Consider the following 23,395-nt stretch of genomic DNA (forward strand, 5'->3'; position numbering starts at 1 on the left):
ACCCGGGCATTGCCAAGTGAGAAGGAGCGGGCAGTGCGCCTTGGGGAGCGCGAAGAAGCCGGGGTCAGCTGGGGTCAACCGGGTAGGGGACGGTGGTAAGCGGACCGGGTGGGTACATTGACCCAGGGTAGAGGGGCAGAAGCGGGGAGAGCAGGCGTCGGACGGTGATCCGGAAAGTGTGGCCGATTGTCAGAGGGCGTCGGGGAAGGAATTGGAGGGGGCGCGAGGGTGGGGGGTACGGTTGGTAGAGGGGTGAGGGCAAGGGCAGGGGTCAGGGGCAGGAGGTGGGGCCCGGGCCGCAGCCACCCCAAGGACTAGGCTCCGTGCAGGTCACTCAACGATGCCCGAGGGCCAGAGGGCTCCTGCCTCTCCCCGGACGGCTCATAGGGCCCGGGACAGGGGCTCGTCTGGGCTTGCGGTCTGCCCGCCACCCCAGCGCCCGGCCCCGGGGTTCCCGGAGTCCCCGGCCCCTCGGCGGGGCGCCGTCTGCGCTAGTGTCCCGCAGAAGCTGGCCGAGGCGCTGAGCAGCCAGTACGGGCTGAACGTGTTCGTGGCGGGGCTGCTGCTCCTGCTGGCCTGGGCCGTGCACGCCTCGGGCGTGGGCAAGAGCGACCTGCTCTGCTTCCTCACGGCGCTCATGCTGCTGCAGCTACTTTGGATGCTGTGGTACGTGGGCCATAGCTCCGCGCACCGTCGCCTCATCCGCCTCAAGGACACGCACGCCGGCGCGCGCTGGCTCCGCGGTGAGTTTCCCAGCCGGCGGGCGACTGCGCGCGGGCGAGTACTCCGCGAACCCAGCCTGCTCGCCCGCTAGCTGCAGCCTGGCAGCCGCTCTGCGTGCGCCCTTTCCTCCTTTGACTTGTTCCCTTTTGTCTTTTCTGTCTCCCTCTTCCTGAACATCTTTTCTGGCTCCTGCCCTTCCTTCTTTCTCTTTCTTCCTCACGCCTGGATTATTGCAGTAGCCTCCTGGTTCTGCCTTCAGGCTCTTGCCTTACATTCTATCGTTAGAGCTACAGTTACACAAACCTGTTCACATCTTTCCTTGGCTTAAAGCCCTGCAATGGTTTCACTGACCCCAAGATGGAGATGACACTCCCTATCCTGGCATTCTAAGATCTGGCCCCAGATGATCTCTTTAGTTATATTTCCTCCTTTGCCCTCATTCTGTGCTCCAGTCTCAAAGGCTTTCAGTTCCTGTTACAGTATTCCATGTTTCTGTGCCTTTGCAGAGTTTGTTCCCTCCTCCTGCAATGCCTCCCACCTGCCCTGCTTTCCAAGACAGGGTTCAGGCCACACCCCATCCTCCCCAGTGAAGCTTTTCTGACCTCCCCCACTTTGTGGTTCTGGCCACAGTTCTCCACCCCTCAGTGTGCCCTGGGTAAATACTGTTGTTCCTGTTGACACATCTGTCCCCTCCACTACACTGGGGGAGTTCTGTGATGCTCATCTCTTAGTCCTAGAGTCACCGCAGGTCCTGACATAGAGTAGGTGCTAAGGAATGCAGTTGGGATGAGTGAAGCAAGGAATGGGTGGATAAACGTTCAGACAGTGGGGGATAGAAGCACTTGCTGGGAATTCACAACATATTGATTGAAACATTGTCCAAATAGAAACCTTCCTCTCCTCAAGGAGCTTTCACTCTTGAAAGGGAAACAGACATGATGCTGGTCAAAGGGAGGAGGAAGTGGGGAGTATAGTTGTGGAGAAAGCCACTGTCCAAGAAATCTTCATGGGAGAGGCCATGTGGTCCAGACACATCACACATCTCTGCTTGAATTCTCTTGTCAGACCTGAGTTGAAATTTCCCTTCAAGGGGCCAGCCCTGTGCTGTAGCGGTTAAGTGCGTGCGCTCCTGGGGTTCACAGGTTGGGATCCCTGGCGTGCACCGATGCACCGCTTGTCAAGCCATGCTGTGGTGGCGTCCCATATAAAGTAGAGGAAGATGGGCATGGATGTTAGCCCAGGGCCAACCTTCCTCAGCAAAAAGAGGAGGATTGGCATCAGATGTTAGCGCAGGACTAATCTTCCTCACCAAAAAAAAAAAAAAGGAAATCTCCCTTCGAGTGTGGATTTCACTTTCCTTGCATGACCTTGGGCAAGTTACTTAATCTGCTCCCCACTTCCCTCTCACCCCCCCAGTTTCAGCATGTGTAGAATGGGAATCACACACTTGGCAGGACCAATGACTGCTGGGTACAGGATGGGTACCCAGCACACTTTCATCCTTCCCACCCACATTCCCTTTAAAGGTCTAGCCCCAATGCCAACTTCTCTAGGCACCTGGTAGGAGTCACTCTCACTCCCACAGGCCACCATGGCTCTCTCTGTGTAAGGCTCTTTTTGGTCCTTGTCAATCTTTGCCTTGTATTATGACTAGCTGGGTATGAGCCTCGTCATTCGGATGAGATTTTAGGTTTCTTAGGCTCAGGGACCATGCCTAGTTCATCTTGCCTTTGGAAAAACTGAACACAACTCTAGGATGGCCCAAATTCCTGTTCTGAAAATGGTTGTTTTAGGGAGGTTCATGGTTTTGTGACTCTGTGAATGGCAGTGAATCCAGTGCCATATAAAACAAACAAACAAATGGGAATGAAAGGTTATTTTGAGGGTATTGACTTACACAGGCTAAAAATACTACACACACAGGCTTTGAGCTGTGTTTTCCTATAGTGGAACGATCCTTTCTTTGTTCCTCCCTCCCTTCCTTCCTCCTCCATCCTTCAGTTCTTCCTTCTTCCCTCCCTCCTTCCATTCTTCCTCCCTCCTCATCATTCCTGTCTTTCTCCTTCACCCCTCCTCATTCCCTCCTCCCTCTTCTTCTTCCCTTCTGTTCTGTTTTCCTCCCTCCCTCTCTCCCTCCTTTTCTCCTTTTCTTTTTCTCCTCTCCCCTCATCCTTCCTCCCTCTCTCCCTCTCTCCTTGCTGCCTTCCGTCCTTTATCCTTACCTCCCCTCTTCTTCCTCACTCTCTCCCTCCTTCCAGGAAGACTCCAAACACTGGGGCCTGAGTCTGTGGGTGAATGGTGGTGCCATTTCCCAAGATTGGGAAGACCGAGGGAGGAGCAGGAGCGGGGATGCAGAATCAAGATTTCTCTTGTGGATGTGTTACATTTGAGATGTCTATTTGACACCAACTAGTGATAATTAAACGAGGCAATATAGGGAGAGCACATAGTAGGTGTTCAATAAATGGTGGCTGCTTAGACACTCAGCAAGTTGCCTCCTAATAACATAACCATTCAAATGAGGCACGTGGGTAATGGAAATGGTGCTGTCTCTGAAAGGCTTGGCTTGATGTCTCAGCTCTGTTACCTTCACCTTTCTGAGTTCCGGTTTCCTCATCAGTAAAATAAGAATCCCAACTACCTCTCAGGGAGGAGCTGGGAGATGTAGAGTGAACACGGATTGCAAAGCACTATCCATCCCTATAAATGAGTTGCGGTTCATCAAAGAAGCAAGAGGCTAATCATCCTAAGGAATGTCGGGAGGCCATGGTGCCAAGGGAAGTGCCTTCAGCCCCAGCAGGCACTGAGGTTATCTCTGGAATCATAGCTGGAAAGACAGGTTTGTCTTAGCTCTGCCCTGGCTGCTGTGACAGTCTTAGAAGTGTGGGGCTCTGAGAAAGAGCCAACCTGGGGAATTCTGGGCACTGAGTTTTTGGGTTATGGTATGGGCTGTGAGGCATTTCTTTGAGTGGGAAACATTCTCTTCCACCTACTGGGTGTGAGACAGTGAAGACTTTATTTGGAACAAAAAATATTGACCTATGTAAAAAGAAAAATCCTGTAGAAATGACAGATTATTAATCCAGCTCCTCTATTTGCTAAATAAAGGGACTGATTTCTTTTTGAAGAAATGATAGCAGCCTGCATAGCTCATGCCAGCCCAGTGGGTGCAGTGACATGAAACCCAGTGAGTAGCTGTTTCATCCTGTTAATTACCAGAGTCCTGTTTTTGTTCTGTTTCTAGCCTCTTACAAGACTGCAGTGGTAAAGGGAGTTTTTTTTTTTTTAAACTTTTTTTCGCCCTTTTTCTCCCTAAAGCCCCAGTAGATAGTTCTATGTCATAGTTGCACATCCTTCTAGTTGCTGTATGTGGGACGCCGCCTCAGCATGGCCGGACAAGTGGTGGATCGGTGTGCGCCCGGGATCCGAACCCGGGCTGCCAGTAGTGGAGCGCGCGCACTTAACCGCTAAGCCACAGGGCCAGCCCCTAAAGGGAGTTTTTTGTTTTTTTTTTTTATTGTTTCTGTCCTGTCTCAAGCCCAGAGAAGTGTTATTAACACAAAATTATGGGAATGACAACAATAAGAGTAATAGCTACGTCTATTGAGTATGTTCGGAATGTTGGTACATGAGAAGCATTTATTTGTCACAGTGATTCTTTCTTTGTGAATGTGAATAGTTGTCCCCAAATTTACTCCTTTTATGAGATCAGATTTTTACGTAGTGCTTTTTTCTTAAAATGAGGCACACCCATGTGTATGACGCATTGCATCTATGTTCAGCATGCCATCCCTGGAAATGGGCTGCTCAGAGCACTATGCTCATTGTCCCTTAAGGGACTAGAAGTAAAGGGGCAGATGTGAGCTGCTTATTTAAGATCAGCCCAGGGGTGGTGTCTGTACGAGTTGTAGAGATAAAGGTCGGGAACACAATGACGGGTTTTGGAAACAGGCTCTCCCCGTGTGTGAGAAAGTGAAGGTTGCTAAGAGAGATGGGTCCAAGTACATGTGTGAAGAGGGGTGGGCATCATGGGGGATGGTGGCAGAGAGCAGAGTGGGGGGAGTGGGGAGGGACACAAAGATGCAACAGCAATCCCTGCAACTCAGGGAGCCCGCAGGCTGGTAGTGCAGCCAGGACTTCCGAGGAACCACTGGAGGATGGTTGTCAGGATTGCAAAGCCCAGTGTGCAGTCATGCGGCAGCGTCTGGTACCCCGGAGCGGGGAGCGATCAGTGTGGGTCCTCATGGACTTCCAGCCCACCTGCTGACTTCAGGGCAGATGCAGCAAGTTCGTGAACGCTGGTCCAGGCTTCACGTTGTTTTCCCTCCTCAGAATGCGTGCCCATCTTGATTTGATAGCCTCACTCTTCTGTAGACACAGCGCCTTCCAGACACGCCTTGTTTCCTCGGGCTTCTGTCCCTGCTGTGGGTGTAGCAAGCCAAGACACACCAAGTCAGTGTGTCCCAGAAATTCTTCTTCTTTTTTAAAATAGCTTTATTGAGATAGAGTCCACATACTCTACAATTCACCCATTTAAAGTGCACAAGTCCATGGTTTGCAGTATACTCACATATATGTCAACCATCACCGCAGTCCATTTGAGAACATTTTTGTCATCTCAAAAAGAAACCCTGTACCCTTCAGCGCTCATCCCCTATACCTTTTATTCCCCCTTAGCCCTAGGCAACCACCAATCTACTTTCTGTCTCTAGATTTACCTAGTCTGGACATTTCCTATAAATGGAATCATACAATATGTCATCTTTGTTACTAGCTTCTTTCACTCGGCATAGAGTCTCAATCTCACAGCAATTCTTGAGGTAGGTGTTATTACCCCATTTACCAGGCCAGGAGGCTGAAAGGGCTTCAGGAGGAGGATTAAGCCCCCCTTCACTGGAAATATTTGAACAGAGTGAGAAAGAGCAGAGGGATAAGCTCTTCGCTTTGGGGTGGATGGTATGATATTAACAGGTAACAGAGAAGGCAAAATCCCTCACTTCCATTTGGCTTGTCTTCTCCATCGAGCAGAAGGATCTTTGGAACTAACAGAGAGCAACAGAGAAGGAAGCCAAGCCGACAGCATGGAGATAACTTTTGTGGTGGCTGGGCAGAACCTTTGGTCCAGTTTTGTTCAATAGCCTGGACTGAGCTCCCATTCTGTGCCAGGCACTGGCTGGGCTCTAGAGATGGCAGAATGATCAGGCCCTGCTTGGAGAGGTGCAGGAGAGGATGAGGATGGTGCAGACGATGAGGGGCGGCGGAGCATGATGGCCAAGAGCATGGCCCCCCGGGCAGGACATGTAGCTCCACTTTTCTGCCTCAGTTTCCTCATCTGTAAAATGGGATGATGATACCGCCTATCACGTAGGTTTGTTATGAGAATCAGTGAGTTAGTACATATAAAATGCTTAGAGAAGCCTCTGGCACATAGTGAGAGAAATATATTATTATTATGAAATGAATGATTCAGTATTAGGATGTGCAGGGGTTGGGTGGGCAAAAGAGTAGCCTGCAAGTGAGGGTTTAGGGGTTTCCGGAAGGGTCTCCAGAGGAGGACCTTTTGTTTTTGCTGGAGTCTGGAGCGAGTCCAGAGATGTTGGCAAGATCTTTGTTAGGTAAAACCCTACATGCAGGCTTCAGACCTTGGCTTTGTCCTGTGGGTAATGGGGAGGCATTGAAGGTTTTAGAGAGAGGAGTGATGTGATTGTATTTGCGTTATAGAATGATCCCTCTGTCTGCAGGGTGGGACCCGGGGTTTCAGAGAAGTAAGACAGGAAGCTGGGAGATCAGTTAGGAATCAAGTGGACTTAGGGAGGAATATGTAGGGTCTCAGGAAGCTGCCTTGAATTTAAAAAAGATAGAAGAATACACAGAATATAGAGAACTGAGCATGACAGTGGCACTCAGCAAAATTCTGGAGCAAATCAACATGCAGGGGGTTTTGAGCAATTCCCTCAGGAAGGGGAGCAGTGACCCCCAAGACCCAGCCTGGGGTCACTATGAGAGAGTTTTGCCTAACTGCATGCGTTTTCTTGCATATTTGTTTTTTTGGATGGGATTTCTGGTCTAACAGAAAATATAAACATAATGTCAGGATTTCAGCATCAATAAGAGAATGTGGCTGCCCAAACAGCTGATGCCCATTCGGCATTCCTTGGAAAGGAAGTCAGACTGTGTATTCTGTGCACATGGAGTGTCTTGTCCCCCTTTGAGCCTCACATGGGCGCCTGTAGGAGGGTGGCCCCAGGAGGAGCGAAAAGATGTTCAGTCCAGAAGAGAAAGGCTGTGGAGATGGCAGGGTAGAAAATGCTGCCACCGCACTCCCGTCAGCTCCAGGTCATGCTTTGACTTCCAGCAAACAAGAGTCCCTTTTTCAGGGAAGCCTTTCCTGATCCCTTCAGACCAGATGCGGCTCCCGGGCTGTATGCTCTCCTAGCACCATCTTCATTTTCTTCCCAGCACTGATCAAGCAGGAGGTTGTGTTATTCAGTTTGTTCGTTGATCTCATCAGATTGTGAGCTTTTGAAGACAGATACCCTGTCTGAATGAGCTCCCCATTATATCCTGAGCTCCCGGCGTAATGCCCTACATGTAATAAGTGTCACTTGATATTTACTGAATCAGCAAATGAATGAATGGATGGATGAATGAATGAATGAATAAATGACGACAGAATCTCCAAGGAAGAGGGTGGCAGTTCCGGGAGGCTGACTGCAGTTCAATGTAATGAAGAACATTCTAGTATAAGCACCAGCTGGTGATGGAAGGGTGCACTTTGAGAGATGGTAAGCCTCCCAGCCCTGGAGGAGGGGGAGCCCTGGTCCGGGTAGAGACCAGATAGCCACCAGTCATGATGCACTGGGAAGCATCCTTGCATGAGATGGGAGATGTAGACTAACTCTGTGGGACCTTCCACCTCTAAGAGCCTACAGTTTAAGATTCTAGACTCCTAGGAGAGATTTGGGTGCCCAACACAGAGGATGGGTCTCCCCTCTGCCAACACAAGATGTTTTAGGATTATTCTCAAGTAAAGTGGCTGGTAAAGTTTCTAATTTAAATTTTTTTTTATGGTTTAGTGATGATGATAATGGTGATAATAACATCCTGTTTATAGAATTTTCTACGTGTGGGGCACTGTTCTGGGTGCTTTTAATGTAGTGACTCATTTAATCTCCTCTACATCCCTATGAGATAGGCAATCTTATTATTATTATCCACATTATACAGATGAGGAAACTGAGGCACAGAGAAGTTAAGTAATTGCCCAAGGTCGTCAACTAATAAGTGATAGAAAACAGGATTTGAAGCCAGGCAGTCGGCTCCTACCACTACACCTGCTGTCTTTTTATAGCGTAATCGATTTTTGTCACTTTTCCATGGACATCTAAAATTATATATTCTCTTTTTGGGGTGTGCAAGGTGATATTATAAAACCAAATTTATTGACTGTGTGATTCAATTCTTCTGTGTCCTTACTTATGTTTTGTCTATTAGATCTGTCTGGTTCTGAAACCTTCCACTCTATTTTTTTTAGTAGTAATTAGACATATAAAGCAAAAGCTATTTTATCTGGGTACACATGTGACTCTTACATCATCCTCATACATTATGTCTTTTTTCATGTGTAGTGATAAAGGTAGAAGTATTCTGTATCCTATTTTTATTACATTTATCCTTAATTTCCTCAGGGTATGATGTTAATATCACCATTCCTGCTTTCTTTTTTGTTTGCATTGCCTGGTTCATCTTTTTCTACCCCTTTATTTTCCACCATTATCGCTTTGTTAATAGTGTGATTCATATAAAGAACACATAGCTGGATTTTGTTTTTAATTCAACATTCCCATCCTTGTTTACTAATTGATGGTAGATTTAGATCATTCTAATTTACAGTAATGATTTATATGCTTGACTTTATTGTTTCTCTTTTTCTTTGTGATGATTATAGTGATTTATTTTACATATTGTCCCCTCATTTTCCTTTTCACACGTTTGCTTTTTGGAGCACTTGAACATTTTATTGTGTTTTTCTAGTCCATTAATGACTCTCTTCCTTTTCCTCGTTCTCACAATCAGCTATATATTACTCCATCTTATCTGAAAACAAAATACCACACATTTCCCCCAGCAAGACACAGTGTTTCCTGCTCCACGATCCTCCCACTTCTTCTCTATTCCAATGAGATAAGCCCTTTAGGATACATTTGCTTCCCTCTTTTTGCCCCCTTTCCCCCTAGTACCCATCTCTTTACCATGAGACCTTTGAAAGTTTTTTTTGTCTCTGCTCCCCCACTCAGACCAACCCCAACATTATCCTGTATCACAAGTCTTCATAGAGCATGTAGATTACACATTTCAGACAGTTTATCCTCATCCATTTGGATTTAACTTCTCTTATCTTATTTTCTTTCCTATTAATCTATTTATCTGTCCACTAGACTATTCACCCACTCATCCATCCACCCATCCATCCAGCCAGCCACCCATCCACCCATCCATCCATCCATCCATCCATCCATCCATTCATCCATTTTATACCAACCCTTGCTCCCTCCCCTCTACTCCCTCCCTCCTTCCTTCCATTATACACTCATTCACCCCTTCAATTTTTTACAAAGGTTATCGCTCACTGTTGTTCCCTCTCCTCTTCATCTTCCCCAATTTTGAGAGGTCTCTCTCAGTTCTGGTTGTTGGTTAAAGCCCTTTGTGAGACGAGTTATGTGGATGATATTTTTCTCCCATCCTCTGTTCTCTGTTCACCTCTCGGCTTCTCAGCGAGTCCTTTCCTGACCAGCCACCATCAACCTCAGTTCTCTTCCCTGCTTTGCTTTTCTTCATCCACTTAGCACTTCCTGACATTTCTTCTATGTTTATTATTTATTTGTTTGTTTTCTGTCTTCCCCACCATAATGTTAAACTCACCAAGAGCATGGACTTGGTTTTGTTGACATTTTTATATCTCCACTGCCTGGAACAGAGCCTGGATCATAGTTGATGCTCAACAAATGGTTGTTGAACAAATTATATTTTGCACATCTTCAAATATCTTTCTGTCTTTTGCCCTGACAGGCAGGCCACATCTTGGCTGGGAATAGGGTTCTTGAGCTGCAGTCCTTCCCTTGCAGTGGACTCGAGCTACTCTTCAGCTGGGTTCTGGTTCCCATGCTGTGGATGAGAAGTCTGGAGCCAGCTCATCCCTCTATATTTTGTGCACACTCCAATTTATGCAATATTATATGTGTGTATTTTTGTTTCTCCAGAAATCTTGTTTGTTTATCCTTGAGCCCCTGGCAAAATGCCTTACATATAGTAGGAGTCCCCCAAATATTTGTTGTATAAATAAATGGAAGGATGGATGGTGGAAGGAAGGAAGGAAGGACTTCAAGAGTGTGAGAAGGTATATGATGTATTTATCACTGAACTCTTGAAATGTCACTGACAGAGATGTTCTAGACCAGTGGTTCTTAAGGTGGGGTCCCAGACCAACAGCATCTGCCCCACCTGGGAAATTGTTAGAGATACAAATTTGGGGCCCCCACCCCAGACCTAGTGAATCAGGAACTCTGGGCGTGGAGCCCAGCAGTCTGTGTTTTAAGAAGCCCTCCGGGTCATTCTGATGCTTGCTCAAGTTTGAGAACCACTACTGTGGACCAATCTCATTTTGTAGATGGGAAAACTGAGGCTAGGAGCTGAGAAGTGACTTGTCTGAACTCACATTCCGTCAGCGGTGCAGCCAGGACTAGTGCCCAGGTGCCCACAGCTACACCCTGTGCTCTTGTCACCGCAACCAGGCTGCCATGCCTCATCTTGTTAGTTCTCTTTGTAATCAAAATGAACCATGCATTTGTCAAACAGTTTCAAAGGCCTGGGATTCAATCTCCACTCTTACAAAGTTTCTGACTTCACTGGGGTTTTTCCAGGATTAAAAAAATCTGATTTAGAGCTGTTTCTATAAGGCTTTGAGCAATGGAAAGGAGCCAGGCGATTGCATTACTCTTCACTGGAGGCTTCTCAGGCTGAGCTGTAATGTGATAGCTCACTGTTATGGTTCATGCCCTTCTCTCTCTCTTGCCATGATGCGTGTCACCCATGATCCAGTTTCCTCCCGTTGGTGGGAGAGAATGTGTGAATGGTGGTCAGTGTTGGCCCAGAAGAGGGATTAGGAAATTTGATGTTGGTCAAGTCTCCACGAGCGCTGTTTTTCTCCCTAATTTCTTCATTTGTTACAAGTTTCTTTTTAATGTATTTTGTATATTCCTTTCTAGTCTTTTTTTCATATGCAAATTTTTTGTTTGTTTTTAATTTTTGGTCAAAACTATGCTGGATACACCATCAAAGAATATTTCCTTTCTTCACTTCACCTAGCACACGCCCTTTCCATGATGCTGCCATAGATCCCGGCCCCCCATCATTGTTTTAAAGGAAAATTTCTATTTCAAAAAAGCTTTAGGTTTACAGAAGAGGCGCAAAGATAGTACAGAGAGTTCCTGTATACCTGTATACCCCTCACCTTTATTCTTGAGAGAGAGGGATTTTAGGATTAGAGAACCGAGAGTTTTGAGCAGAGTGGTGACATTCTTAGATGATCTTTTTTTGGGAAAAGCTTCTAGAGTCTTTCTGTTGATTCAGCCACACTTTTCTTGAATGTGTATCATTTGTCAAACCCTGGGATATGCATGGGGTGGGTACTATGATAAACAGGACATAATACTCTCTTCTAGTTTCAGCTTATCAGGCCAATAGTAGAATTTATTTAATATATATATGTATTTATTTTTAATTGTGGTAAAATATGCATAACATAAAATTTACCAACGTAATCATTTTTAAGTATACAGTTCAGCAGTGTTAAGTACATTCACATTGTGTAATTAATCTCTAAAACTCTCATCTTGTGAACTAAAACTCTGTACCCATTAAACAACTCCCCATTGCCCCCACCCCCCAGCCCCTGGCAACTACCATTCTACTTTCTGTCTCTATAAATTTGACTACTCTAAGGAACTTCATGTAAGTAGAATCATACAGTATTTGTCTATTCATGAGTGGCTTATTTCACTTGGCATAATGTTGTTAAGGTTCATCCATGTTGTAGCATGTGTCAGAATGTCCTTCCTTTTTAAAGCTGAATAATATTCCATTGTACGGATAGACTACATTTTGTTTACCCATTCATCCATCAATGGACACTTGGGTTGCTTCCGCATTTTGGCTATTGTTAATAATGCTGCCAGGAACATGGGTATACAAATATCCCTTTGTGTCCCTGCTTTTGATCCTTTTGAGTATATACCCAGAAGTGGAATTGCTAAATCAAGCAGAAATACTATTTTTAATTTTTTGAGAAATTGCCATACTATTTTCCACCATGGCTACACTATTTTACATTCCCATCAACAGCACACAAGGGTTTCGATTTCTCCACATCCTTGCCAATATTTATTTTCCCTTCCTTTCTTTCTTTCCTCTTCCTTCCTTCCTTCCTTCCTTCCTTCCTTCCTCTTTCTCTCTCTTTCTTTCTTTCTTTCTTTCTTCCTTCCTTCCTTCCTCTTTCTCTCTCTCTCTCTCTTTTTTTCTCTCTCTCTCCCTCCCTTCCTTTCTTTCTCCCTCTCCCTCTCTTCCTTCCTTCCTTCCTTTCCTCTTCTCTTCCTCTCTTCTCCTCTTCCCTTCTTCTCCCTTCTTCCCTTCCTCCCTTCCTCCCTTTGTCTCTCTCCTTCTCTCTCTCTCTCTTTGGTTTTTTTGATAGCAGCCATCCTAATGGATGCGAGGTGGTGACTCATTGTGGTTTTTTTCATTTGCATTTCCCTAATGGTTAGTGATGTGGAGCATCTTTTCATGTGTTAATTATCCGTTTGTGTATCTTCTTTGGAGAAATGTCTGTTCAAGTCCTTTGCTCATTTTTCAATTGGATTGTTTTTGTTGTTGTTATTGTTATTGTTCATTTTGTAGTTCTTTATAGATTCTGGATACTAATGCCTTATCAGATATTTGATTTGCAAATATTTTCTCCCATTCTGTGGGTTGATAGTGTCCTCTGATGCATAAAAGTTTTTCATTTTGATGTAGTCCAGTTTATCTATTTTTACTTTGTTGCTTGTGTTTTTGGTGTCATATCCGATAAATCATTGCCAAATACAACATTGTAAAGATTTTCCCCTATGTTTGCTTCTAAGAGTTTTATAGTTTTAGGTTTTACATTTAAGTCTTTGATTGATTTTGAATTAATTTTTATATATAGTATAAAGTAAAGGTCTATCTTCATTCTTTTGCATGCGAATATCCAGTTTCCCAGCACCATCTGTTGAAACAGCTGTTCGTCCGCCGTTGAATGGTCTTGGCACCCCTGTCAAAAATCATTTGGCCATATATGTGAGGGTTTAATATAATTTACTTTGAAATGACATCAGTGCATACTAACACTTATATGTGTGTGTTTCTTCCCCCACCCCAAATTTAGGTAGTATCACATTGTTTGCAGTCATTACCATCATCCTGGGATGCCTTAAAATTGGGTACTTCATTGGATTTTCTGAATGTTTATCAGCCACAGAAGGAGTTTTCCCTGTCACACATGCGGTGCATACTCTGCTGCAGGTAAACCACACAATGTTTATTTACATTGCCTTGGTGCCTGTTAAGTTATTCCGGGGTATATAAAACAAGACACGTGGGGGCAGAGTGGGGTAAGCTTGAGTCCGTCTCTGAGGCTCAGTCCTTCAGCTGCCTCTGCTATAAAATGGGACTCTGTGTCCCCTTGGTTATCTTTGTGGGACTCCTATGAGGCAGAACTTGTAATGATGAAGAATCAGGAAATTCTGCCAAGCCAAAGTCCACCAGAAAAGGCTTGGGTAATTTTAATATAATACTTTTATTGGGATATAATTTACATACCATACAATTCACCCATTTAAAGTATACAGTTCAGTGGTTTAGTATATTCATAAGGTTGTGCAACCATCACCCCCATCAATTTTAGAACATTTCCATCACCCCCAAAAGAAACCCTGTGCCATTACAGTCACTCCTCTGGGTCATTGAAACACTTTTTTTGTTTGCCTACTTGTGGAATAAATTCTTTTAGAAATGTATGAGAGGTTCTTTCTCAGCATTGGTCAACTTGGAGTGGCTAAGGAATGAGGATTTGGCATATATAATTTAAATATATAGCTTAGAATCAGGAAAATCTCATGTTTGAAAAGAATCTTAGTTGGGCGTCCAGTGTAGCTTCCAACCTCAGCAGAAATCCCTGGTAATGGCTATCGGAATTGGGATCCTTGATACTCTAATAATAAAAGTAATAATATTTCTGTAGAACTGTAAAAGATGCAAAGTACTTTTCATTTATCACTTTGTGTAATGCTTCCAACAACTCCATAAGAACAGGCATTGGATCATCACGTTCATTTCTAAGGAAAAAATTGGGGGTCAGAGAGGACAAATAACTTGGACTTCTGGCCTCTAGAACTGTGAGAAAATAAATTTCTGTTGTTTTAAGCCACCTAGTCTGTGGTACTTTGTTATGGCAACCCCAGGAAAGTAATACAACAGTTCCTTCAGGGGAGTCAAATCCCACGATGACAGAGTCTTATAGTGATACCAGTGACAATGTGGAAAGCCCTAGTGAGACCAGAAAGAACTAACTTCCTTCCTTCCCTCCTTCCTTCTGACCTGGGCAAACACTGTTCTCGGTACTGGGAACACAAGGGTGAAAAGCCGTGGTCTATGCCCTATGGAGGCGTCAGTCAGACTGGGACACATTGACAAAAACAGACAATGACAACACTTTTTTTGGATATGTACCCAGAAGTGGGGTTACTGGATTGTATGGTAATTAAAAAATATTTATTTTTAAAATACAGTATAACATTACTGAAAAAATTGGGAAAGAGAATAAAAATATATCTGTAAGCCCATTAACTGAAACATTTGTTGTTGTTTTTATGTGTTTCTTCCATTCCTTGTACTCAAGTGTACACTCTTGTCAAAGTTTAACATAGAAGGTGCAGAATTTTCTATTCTGAGTTTTTCACTTTAAAAAAATTATCAGGGCTGGCCCCGTGGCTTAGCGGTTAAGTGCTCACGCTCCACTCCTGGTGGCCTGGGTTCGGATCCCGGGCGCGCACAGACACGCCGCTTCTCCCGCCATGCTGAGGCTGCGTCCCACATACAGCAACTAGAAGGATGTGCAGCTATGACATACAACTATCTACTGGGGCTTTGGGGGGGAAAAAAGGAGGAGGATTGGCAATAGATGTTAGCTCAGAGCCGGTCTTCCTCAGCAAAAAGAGGAGGATTAGCATGGATGTTAGCTCAGGGCTGATCTTCCTCACACACGCACAAAAATTATCAATGAAACAGCACATAAAACATTGACCAGCTTAAACTAATTTCGCCTCCATAAAACAGGTTATTTTAATCAAAACTTGCTCAATAACAGAGATAGCACCGCGCATGTGCCAGGTGGGAAGCCATAACCCCAGGATGACGCTGGAACCAAGAATCTTCCTTCAATAAGGAAAATCTGGCTTTCAGCCCAAGTAGACCATATACGCACTGATTCGAGATTAGCCACTTAGCTTACGTGGGCCCAGCTGTAGCTTAGTAGCTTAATAGCCTCTAACTCCTTAAATTTTGCCCCAAACCCCGGATCGGAGAGACAGATTTGAGAGCCTTGCCTCCTGTCTCCTTGCTAGTTGACCTCACAATAAAGCCTTCTCGTTTCTCAAAAGCTGGTGCCGTAGTATTGGCTTCAAGCCCTTACTTGGTAACACAAACTTTTCTGTGTTGCTATGTAGTCTTTATAAAAGCATCAATTAAGTAGCTAACTTAAAATTCATTGGTAAATACTAATTTACTTAATTGTTTCCCGATCATTGGGTTGAATGTCATCTTTACCAGGAGTCACTGCTATCTGTTTTTTTAAATTGTCAGATGTTTCAAGAATAATGCCCTGAAAATGTTTTCCAGAGTAGGACAGTAAATCTTACGTAAAACAATGAGGAAGAGATAGTATGTGTAAGTGTGTTTTCTTTTGTGCTGTCTGATTTTCTTTTTATGGCACTTAATTGCAAAATGAAGATGAAATGAAACAAATTTATAAAGTGCCCAGCAGTGTCTGGCACACAGTAGGTGCTCAATACAGTGGTCCCCCTGATCCTCAGTTTTGCTTTCCATGGTTTTAGTTACCCACTGTCCACTGTGGTCTGAAAATATTAAACACAAAATTCCAGAAATACACAATTCCTAAGTTTTAAATTACATGCCATTCTGAGTAGCCTGCTTTATCCCACCTGGGATGTGAATCACCTGTTTGTCCAGTGGATCCACGCTGTAGATGCTACCTGCCTGTTAGTCAGTTAGTAGCTGTCTTGGTTATCAGATCCACTGTCTCGGTGTCACAGTGCTTGTGTTGAAGTAAGCCTTATTTTACTTAATAATGGCCCTGAAGTGCAAGAGGAGTGATGCTGGCAATTCGGATATGCCAAAGAGAAGCCGTGAAGTGCTTCTTTTAAGTGAAAATATGAAAGTTCTCGACTTAATCAGAAAAAAATCGTCTGCTGAGGTTGCTAAGATCTACAGTAACTTTTATTACAGTATATTGTCATAATTGTTCTATTTTATTATTAGTTATTGTTGTTCATCTCTTACTGTGCCTAATTTGTAAATTAAGCTTTACCGTAGATGTATATGTATAGAGAAAACATAGTATATATAGGGTTCGGTACTATCTGCAGTTTCAGGCATCCACTGGGGATCTTGGAACTACTCCTCGTGGATGGGGTGGGGGGACTACTGTACGTGTTTGTGTCTAAAATAAGGCCCAAAGTAGTTTAGGAGCTTAGATAATGCCTGGTCCCTAGGAGGCGCTCAGCCAATGCCAGCGAATGAGTAAGTTGTCAGTGGAGAATGGTCACTGGAAATGTACCCACTCCAGGCGCTGTTCTAGGTGGTTGACATGGATTATCTTATTTAATTGCTCACAACACCCTCCAAGCTAGGTGATTGGCCAGGGGACTGGGAGGCATATGTAACAGAGTGAAATAAAAGACCAGCCCGTGTCGGTTCTGTTCTTTATTTAAAGCACTCGGAATTTGGCTTCTGGCCACTGGCGTAGTAACTGTTCAGTGGATATTTCTCTGATGAAGCCTAATGTGGGTGATATAAACATGTTAACGGGGATTACGACAGGCAGGCTGCTGCCCCTAAACCCTGTCCCATGGCAGAGATCCTCAATCAGTCACGGCACCATTTCCTCCTGACCTGGAGCCTCACTCTGGTTCTCACCGCAGTGCTCCGGAGCACTGTCCCCACCGGGGAGTGGCACTGCCACCTGAGATGAGGATAGCAACTCACTGTTCTTGGAGAGGGAGGTCACTGGCTTCCCCAACATTTTCCCCAACCTCTTCCTTAAGTTGTGTAGCTTCTCAGATATGATGATGGTCTTGCACTGATGCGTCTTTCTTTTCCTCCTTTCTTTCTGTCTAGGTATATTTTCTTTGGGGGCATGCGAAGGATGTCATTCAGTCTTTCAAAACACTGGAAAGGTAAAAACCGTGAGTAATTGCTTTACGCGTTGAATTTGGTGTTCATTAGAAAAACAAAACTCATCACGGCCATCTTACTTGGCTTGTAGACATGAGACCAACTCTCCTCCCCATCCTGACGAGCAGAGCCCTCACTCATAGCCCAAAGAGGAGACTTTCTGCCTCTGGCCTCTTCCTGGGGACAGCCCTGGAAGTGGGATGATGTGCATTTGCATTTCCACTCTGCCACCTTAGACATTTCGCCTTTGTGATCCTCAGTTTTCCTCATCTGTAAAATGGACATAATAGCATAGCCAACCTTTGAGGACTGAATGAAGTAATTGATGTAAAGCTTGTGCTGGCACACAGCAAGTACTCAATAAGTGTTGGGTCTGTTATTATCTCCATCCACCTCTCTCTTGAGGTGATTGTGAGGATCAAGGGAAAGAATCTATAGGATAATGGGGTGAATTACCTAAATGCAAGGTATTAGTGTCATGTGAGAAATCCCTATGTGCACACATGCATGCTGCTCTGGGCCACCCAGATATTTACCACCATGATCTCTCATCCGGGGGACCTCTGAGGGACTGGGACATGGTCTTTCCTTGGCCTTGCTTGTTGAGTGATTGGAGACAAGTCTTTCCCTGTCTCTGGGCCCCTTTCGTAGACTGGACAGTGAGTGGCTTGAACCAGATATGCAAATCACTTGATTTAGCTTGTTTGGTTTGTAGGGCAAAATGTTGAAAATTTTTGAGTTACTTATCACCTTTAGGTTTTAGATTTAGACTTCTCTAGAAAAATTAGAAGATTTGGCAATCCCAAATGTGCGTGGCAACAAAGGGCTAGAACTGAATCAGGGTTGTTCCTTCCAGATGGAGGCTCTCCCCTCAGTTTGCTACAGTCCCCACCACTCCCTAATGTCACCCTTGACCTGCTTCATTCATTGACATTTCCTGCCAGGCCCTGAAGGCTTAGGAACTTACCACGCCTGGACTTACTGTTTTTTTCTGGTCTTTTGAGCCAATATTCCACTATCCTATGCTTTTAGTGCACACAGGGCCTTTTTTTCTGATCTGAGATTTCCTCTTACTAGTTTGAGTCCTTTTCTTTTCCCAAGGGTGAGGTTTAGAGGAACAGTAGCTCTGAAAGCAGAGCTGGAAACATAACTTGAGATCAGAAATGGCTCATGGAAGCCTTCGCTTTACCATGGTCTGGGGTCATCAGAGCCAAGCATGAGAAAGGCAGACTGGCATGAGGAAATGACATCTGCCCTTAGTTTGTAGGACAGTTTCCGGGTCAAACCAACAGGAAGCTGCCAGCTCACAGGGAGCTTGCATGGCAGCCCGGTCTGCAGCCGCGGGCCGCAGCGGCATTACCTCCCCAAGTTCCGTGGGCCTGGGAATGGAAATGCCGTTTGGACCAGGAAAGAGGAGAAGAAAGGAGAGCTGTGTGCATTATGAGTAAAAGAAAAGCCAGCCAGTCTGAGGCAAACAGCATTGTCTGCATTTGTCAAAGGCCTGTACAATGCCTCCCAGAGGCCCCGGGGAAGGCTGGCCACAATCTATAGCAACTGGGCAAGCGCCAGGGGCAAGCAGATGGGCACGCACCTGGCTCACGCACCCCCGGGAGGCTGTTTTCTTCTCCAGTTGTGCCTGGACGTTACACAGCTGCGAAAGGAAGCCAGGTTCAAGTGAGGAAAGATTTTGCCTGTAGTTGCTGATGGGAGCCCTACAGAGGTCAGCTGGGGTTAAAACTCAGAGGAGAGGCAAGGTCAGGGTTGAGGACCCAGCTGCACCCTTTCTCCTGTAGACAGATCATAGAGGAGCATGCTCTGGTTAGACAGGGAGGGGGCGTGCTTCCTCTGGGCCTCTGCTCTCCAGCTGAGCCTGTCAGTTACAGAGAGAGCTTTAAGGAGTGCCTCTCTCAAGTCACCAGTATTTTCTGCACCTGCTACATGCAGGGCCCGTTGTTAAGTACCCTGGAAGCCACCAAGGTGAATGCATCTTCAACTGGCAGGCGTGGGGAGACTTTGGAGGTTTTGAAGCAGACGGCGACCCCATGGGAACCACACTCGCCCCAGATCTCTCCTCTGTTCCCCAGAGTCCTGCGTCCACCTTCCACTTCATCCCTTTTCTTCTTCCTTAGGAGGTGGTGTGGCGTAGAGGCAAGGGCAGGACTCTGGGGTCAGACTGGAACAGCCCTGCTGCTTACTAACTCTTCAACCCCAGTGCGGCTACTTACTCTATTTGTGACCATGGCCTAATTCCTGAGCCTATCTGAGACTCCAGCAGCTCAACAGTGTCATCACAGAGCAGGATCTTTCTATATTTCCACTCTGCCATCCTCAGTGGGTTAGGGTGTCATCCCATGCCGGTTGCTTCATGGTCACAAGATAGCTGCCACAACTCCAGCCTTCATATCTGCATTCAAGGCTGGAGAAAAAGGGGAGAGGGACAGTAAGCAGGCTTTTCTCATTCTTATCTCTTTCATCAAGAAAGCAAAAGCTTTTCAGTAGTGCTTGGTAGACTTCACGTCACATCCCACTGGCCAGAATGGCCATGCCTAGCTGCCAGGGAGGCCAGACAGCAAGTCTCTGGCTTGTTCTCGTGTCTTCAGAGGTAAGTGGCAGGGCAGAGGAGGTGGATGGTGATCCTTGGGCTGGCCAACCAACAGTCAGGGCATACCCAACTCTCCAGATTTCCAGTGCAGCCCTTTCATCTTTCACTCATTGTTCTCTTCTCTTCCCTTCTGGAAGAAAGAGTTTGGGGTATAGTGGGCTTGATTGCCTGCTTTTAGTAAATTTCCATCCCTGTATCCCTGCTTCCAAGACCCTGTTTCTTTTTGTCCCATAGACAATGAGTTAATTACTGGCAGGTTCAAGGTTAAGGCAGAATGCCAAGACCGTGGTTTTGGAAGGTCCCATGGAACTGCCCCTCCCAGCCAGACAGAGGACCCACCTGGAGCCTGGGCTGCCAGACGAAACCAGAGCCATGGCTAAGAAGGAGGCACGTGGTGTGTGTGTGTGTCTGTCTCACTCCATGGGGCTTGGAGCCTCCCAGGGCCACTCAAGAGCTGAGTCCTTGTGTTTTCAGGTTTGGAGTCATCCACTCGGTGTTCACCAACCTGCTTCTGTGGGCCAACAGCGTCCTGAATGAGTCAAAGCACCAACTGAACGAGCACAAGGAGCGGCTCATCACCCTGGGCTTTGGGAACATATCTATAGGTGAGTGGTGAGAGCTGCCCTGCCTCTGTGCTGCAGCATCTCGGAAACTGCAGAGACCGGAATGTTCAGAGATGGAGGGCAGGTTCCAAAAGACTGCAGGGTCCACTCAGCTCCACATTGGCCAGACAGTCCGCTGTTGTTGAAAATCTGTCAAAACCTCCTGTCTCTATCCTGCCTCCAGAGAAGGCTGTACTGAGCATAATTAAAGGTTTCTTCAATGACTCGGAGACTTGTCAGACCCTATCATTTTGATCATCATTTTTCAAGGTCCAGTTTGATATGGAAATGAAGGTCTTTGTTTACACTGTGGATGATTGGTGGTTGTTTCTGTGTTTTTGATTAAGCCTCTATTACAGTATAGCTTTAAAAAATCCACAGAGGTCTAATGGTAGGTTGTGGTTAATTGGTTTTAGTTCATTTGAAGTTTTTATTTAACTCTACTGGGCTTATAATTTTGGCCCATCTTTACTCCTCTTTGCTCCTATTTGAGAGCCTATAGTGCTAATCTTTCTATTTTTTAATTCTATCTTCCAGAGTTTTTTAGCATTTATAACCTGTCACTTCTGTTTTAGAACATTGGGGTTCAGAGGAATGTGGGGTAGAGGAAAGTGCGATGTGCTGGGAACTGATGTCTCAGGTTTGGGTCTTGTTCCCATCATGAACTAGCTGTGTGACCTTTGGAAGCCATTCAACCTCTCTGAGCCTTCCTTTTCTCATTCATAAAGTAAGGGGACCCGAACTATGTATTTTCAAAGACTCCTTCCAGCCTTGATGCACTACACGTCTATGCTCACTGTATGACGCCAGGCCAGTCACAGAGAGACACTTTAAACCTGTTTCCTCACCAGTGGGGTGGGGATGATGAATTCAGGGCTCACGCTATTGTTTCGTCACCACCCTTGGTGACTAGCAGCCCACTCTTGGGAAGGCCCTTCTCTCTCTGTGGGCTTCATTTCCTCAGTATCAAAACAGTAACAGCAATGACAACAATAACAAAAGCAAAGCTTCGTTAAGCGATTGCTGAGTGCCTGGCACTGTCCCAGACACTTTATGTGGCTCACTTAATCTTTTCCCAACACTCTGAGGCAGACAACATTGACCTCAGTATACGGATGAAGCCGTGGAGTCACAGAGAAGTTAAGTAACTAGCCTAAGGTCACACAGCAAGTACATGAGTGAGCCAGGATTTGATCTGGCTCCAGAGACCTTTGTGAAAAGATGGGATTAGATTATTTTACAAAAAAAGGACTCCATCAGTTCTAACATTCTGTTAATCTGACCTTTCCTCTTGGTTTCTTCCCGTCTTTCACATAGTACTGTGCTGGGTTACAAGTGGTGGGGAAACTCCTTATGAATTGAAAATTGCACAGCGTTCTGCAAAAGTGAGGGTAATTAGTGCTACCACAGAGCTTTTCCATCTGATTTTATAAGTAGTATATGCAGATCATAAATTAAAACCATGGCAAAGTGTAAAGAAAAAAATCCACAATAATACCTATCCAGAAGTGCAGTTAAATGCTGTTAACACTTGTAGTGTGCTATTATAATAGATGCTGTTATTTCTTTGTAGTGTTCTATTTATTTATTCATAGGTGAAATCATGCTGTATATATTCAATTTTTTCTTCACTACAACCTACAATAAGAAAAGATTTTACATTGCAACCCAAATGCACACATACCTGTATGTGTGTACACATATGTCATGAAATAATTATCTGACTATATCAGAGACATTCTCAAATTTCTATTGTATTCAATTCCATTCATTCTGTTCTGTTGTATTCCATTACAATTCCATTCTGTTAAAAAAAATATTGGTTGCTACCCTCTAAATTGATTTCACAACAGATTACTGGGTTGTGATATACATTTAAAACAATACTGGATATATAATTTGTCCTTACTTTTTTCCATTGTTATTGTAACATGATTATTTTCTTTTATCATTAAAACACAGTTTAATTATAATTTTTAATGGCTGCCTACTGTTCCATTGTGTGGACATACCAAAATTCACTTAATTTCTACATTGTTGCACATTGAGGTGTTTCTGTCTCGCGTGCACGCACACACACACACACACACACACACACAATTTTACCTAATGCTTTGATTACATTTTTGACTTCTTCCTTAAAATTGACTGAAATTATAGGTCAGAGACTATATCTATATCATCTTTAAGTCTTTCGTTACATATTTCATTGTTTATTAACAGCATTTTCCCTCCTTGTTATGAAATGTTCTTTATACCATTGCCAAGGGTCTTCCAGAAGGTGATTCCAACTTGCACTCCTGCCATCGGTGTTTGAAGGTGCCTGTCCCATGTCACACTTGCCAGCATCAGATATTCTCAAGAGGAAAATCTTTGCTGATAAGAAGGGGCATTTTCTGTTACTAAGTATTTTTTTTTAAATAATTAAAAAAATCACCTATGTAAATCATATTCACATAGAAATTTTAGAAAATACAGTGAAGCAAAATCTAGAAGAAAATAGCACATTGTACACCATAAACTTACACAATGTTACATGTCAATTATATCTCAGTAAAGTAGGGAAAAAAGGACACTATAAAAATTTCTTCTACTGAAAAAATAGAAAAGAAAAATCACCTGCCATTTATCCTCCCAGAGATAACCATTGTTAACATTTTAGTTTATGTCTTTCCAGATTTTTCTGTATCTGTCTATCTATCTGTATATCTATTTATCCTCTAGGTATCTATAATTTACAAGAGGAGAGTCATACTCTATCCCTTTTGGCTGCTTTTGTTCAACAATATCATGTGAACATCTTTGTATGTCGATAAGTAGATTTCTACAATACCATTACAATGGCTGTATAATATGCCAATGTGTGGATAAAGTATGATTCATGTAATTAGTACTCTTTGGGGGATATTCCTGGTTGTCAATTTAC

The 23,395-nt window shown here is 44.5% G+C and overlaps 1 protein-coding gene across 1 annotated transcript in view; it reads left to right on the plus strand.

Annotated features, from left to right (window-relative positions):
- Positions 1-340: 340 nt before the first annotated feature.
- OTOP1 (otopetrin 1) overlaps positions 341-23,395 on the plus strand; it is a 31,894-nt gene continuing 8,839 nt past the window's right edge. The window contains exons 1-4 of the mRNA XM_004432271.2: positions 341-743; positions 13,181-13,317; positions 17,209-17,267; positions 20,342-20,472. Coding sequence (XP_004432328.1) covers positions 341-743; positions 13,181-13,317; positions 17,209-17,267; positions 20,342-20,472 — 730 coding nt within the window. The remainder of the gene's footprint in view (positions 744-13,180; positions 13,318-17,208; positions 17,268-20,341; positions 20,473-23,395) is intronic.

This window comes from Ceratotherium simum, chromosome 8 (assembly GCF_057802395.1).
Source record: "Ceratotherium simum simum isolate JZ-2026a chromosome 8, ASM5780239v1, whole genome shotgun sequence".
NCBI lineage: Eukaryota > Metazoa > Chordata > Mammalia > Perissodactyla > Rhinocerotidae > Ceratotherium > Ceratotherium simum.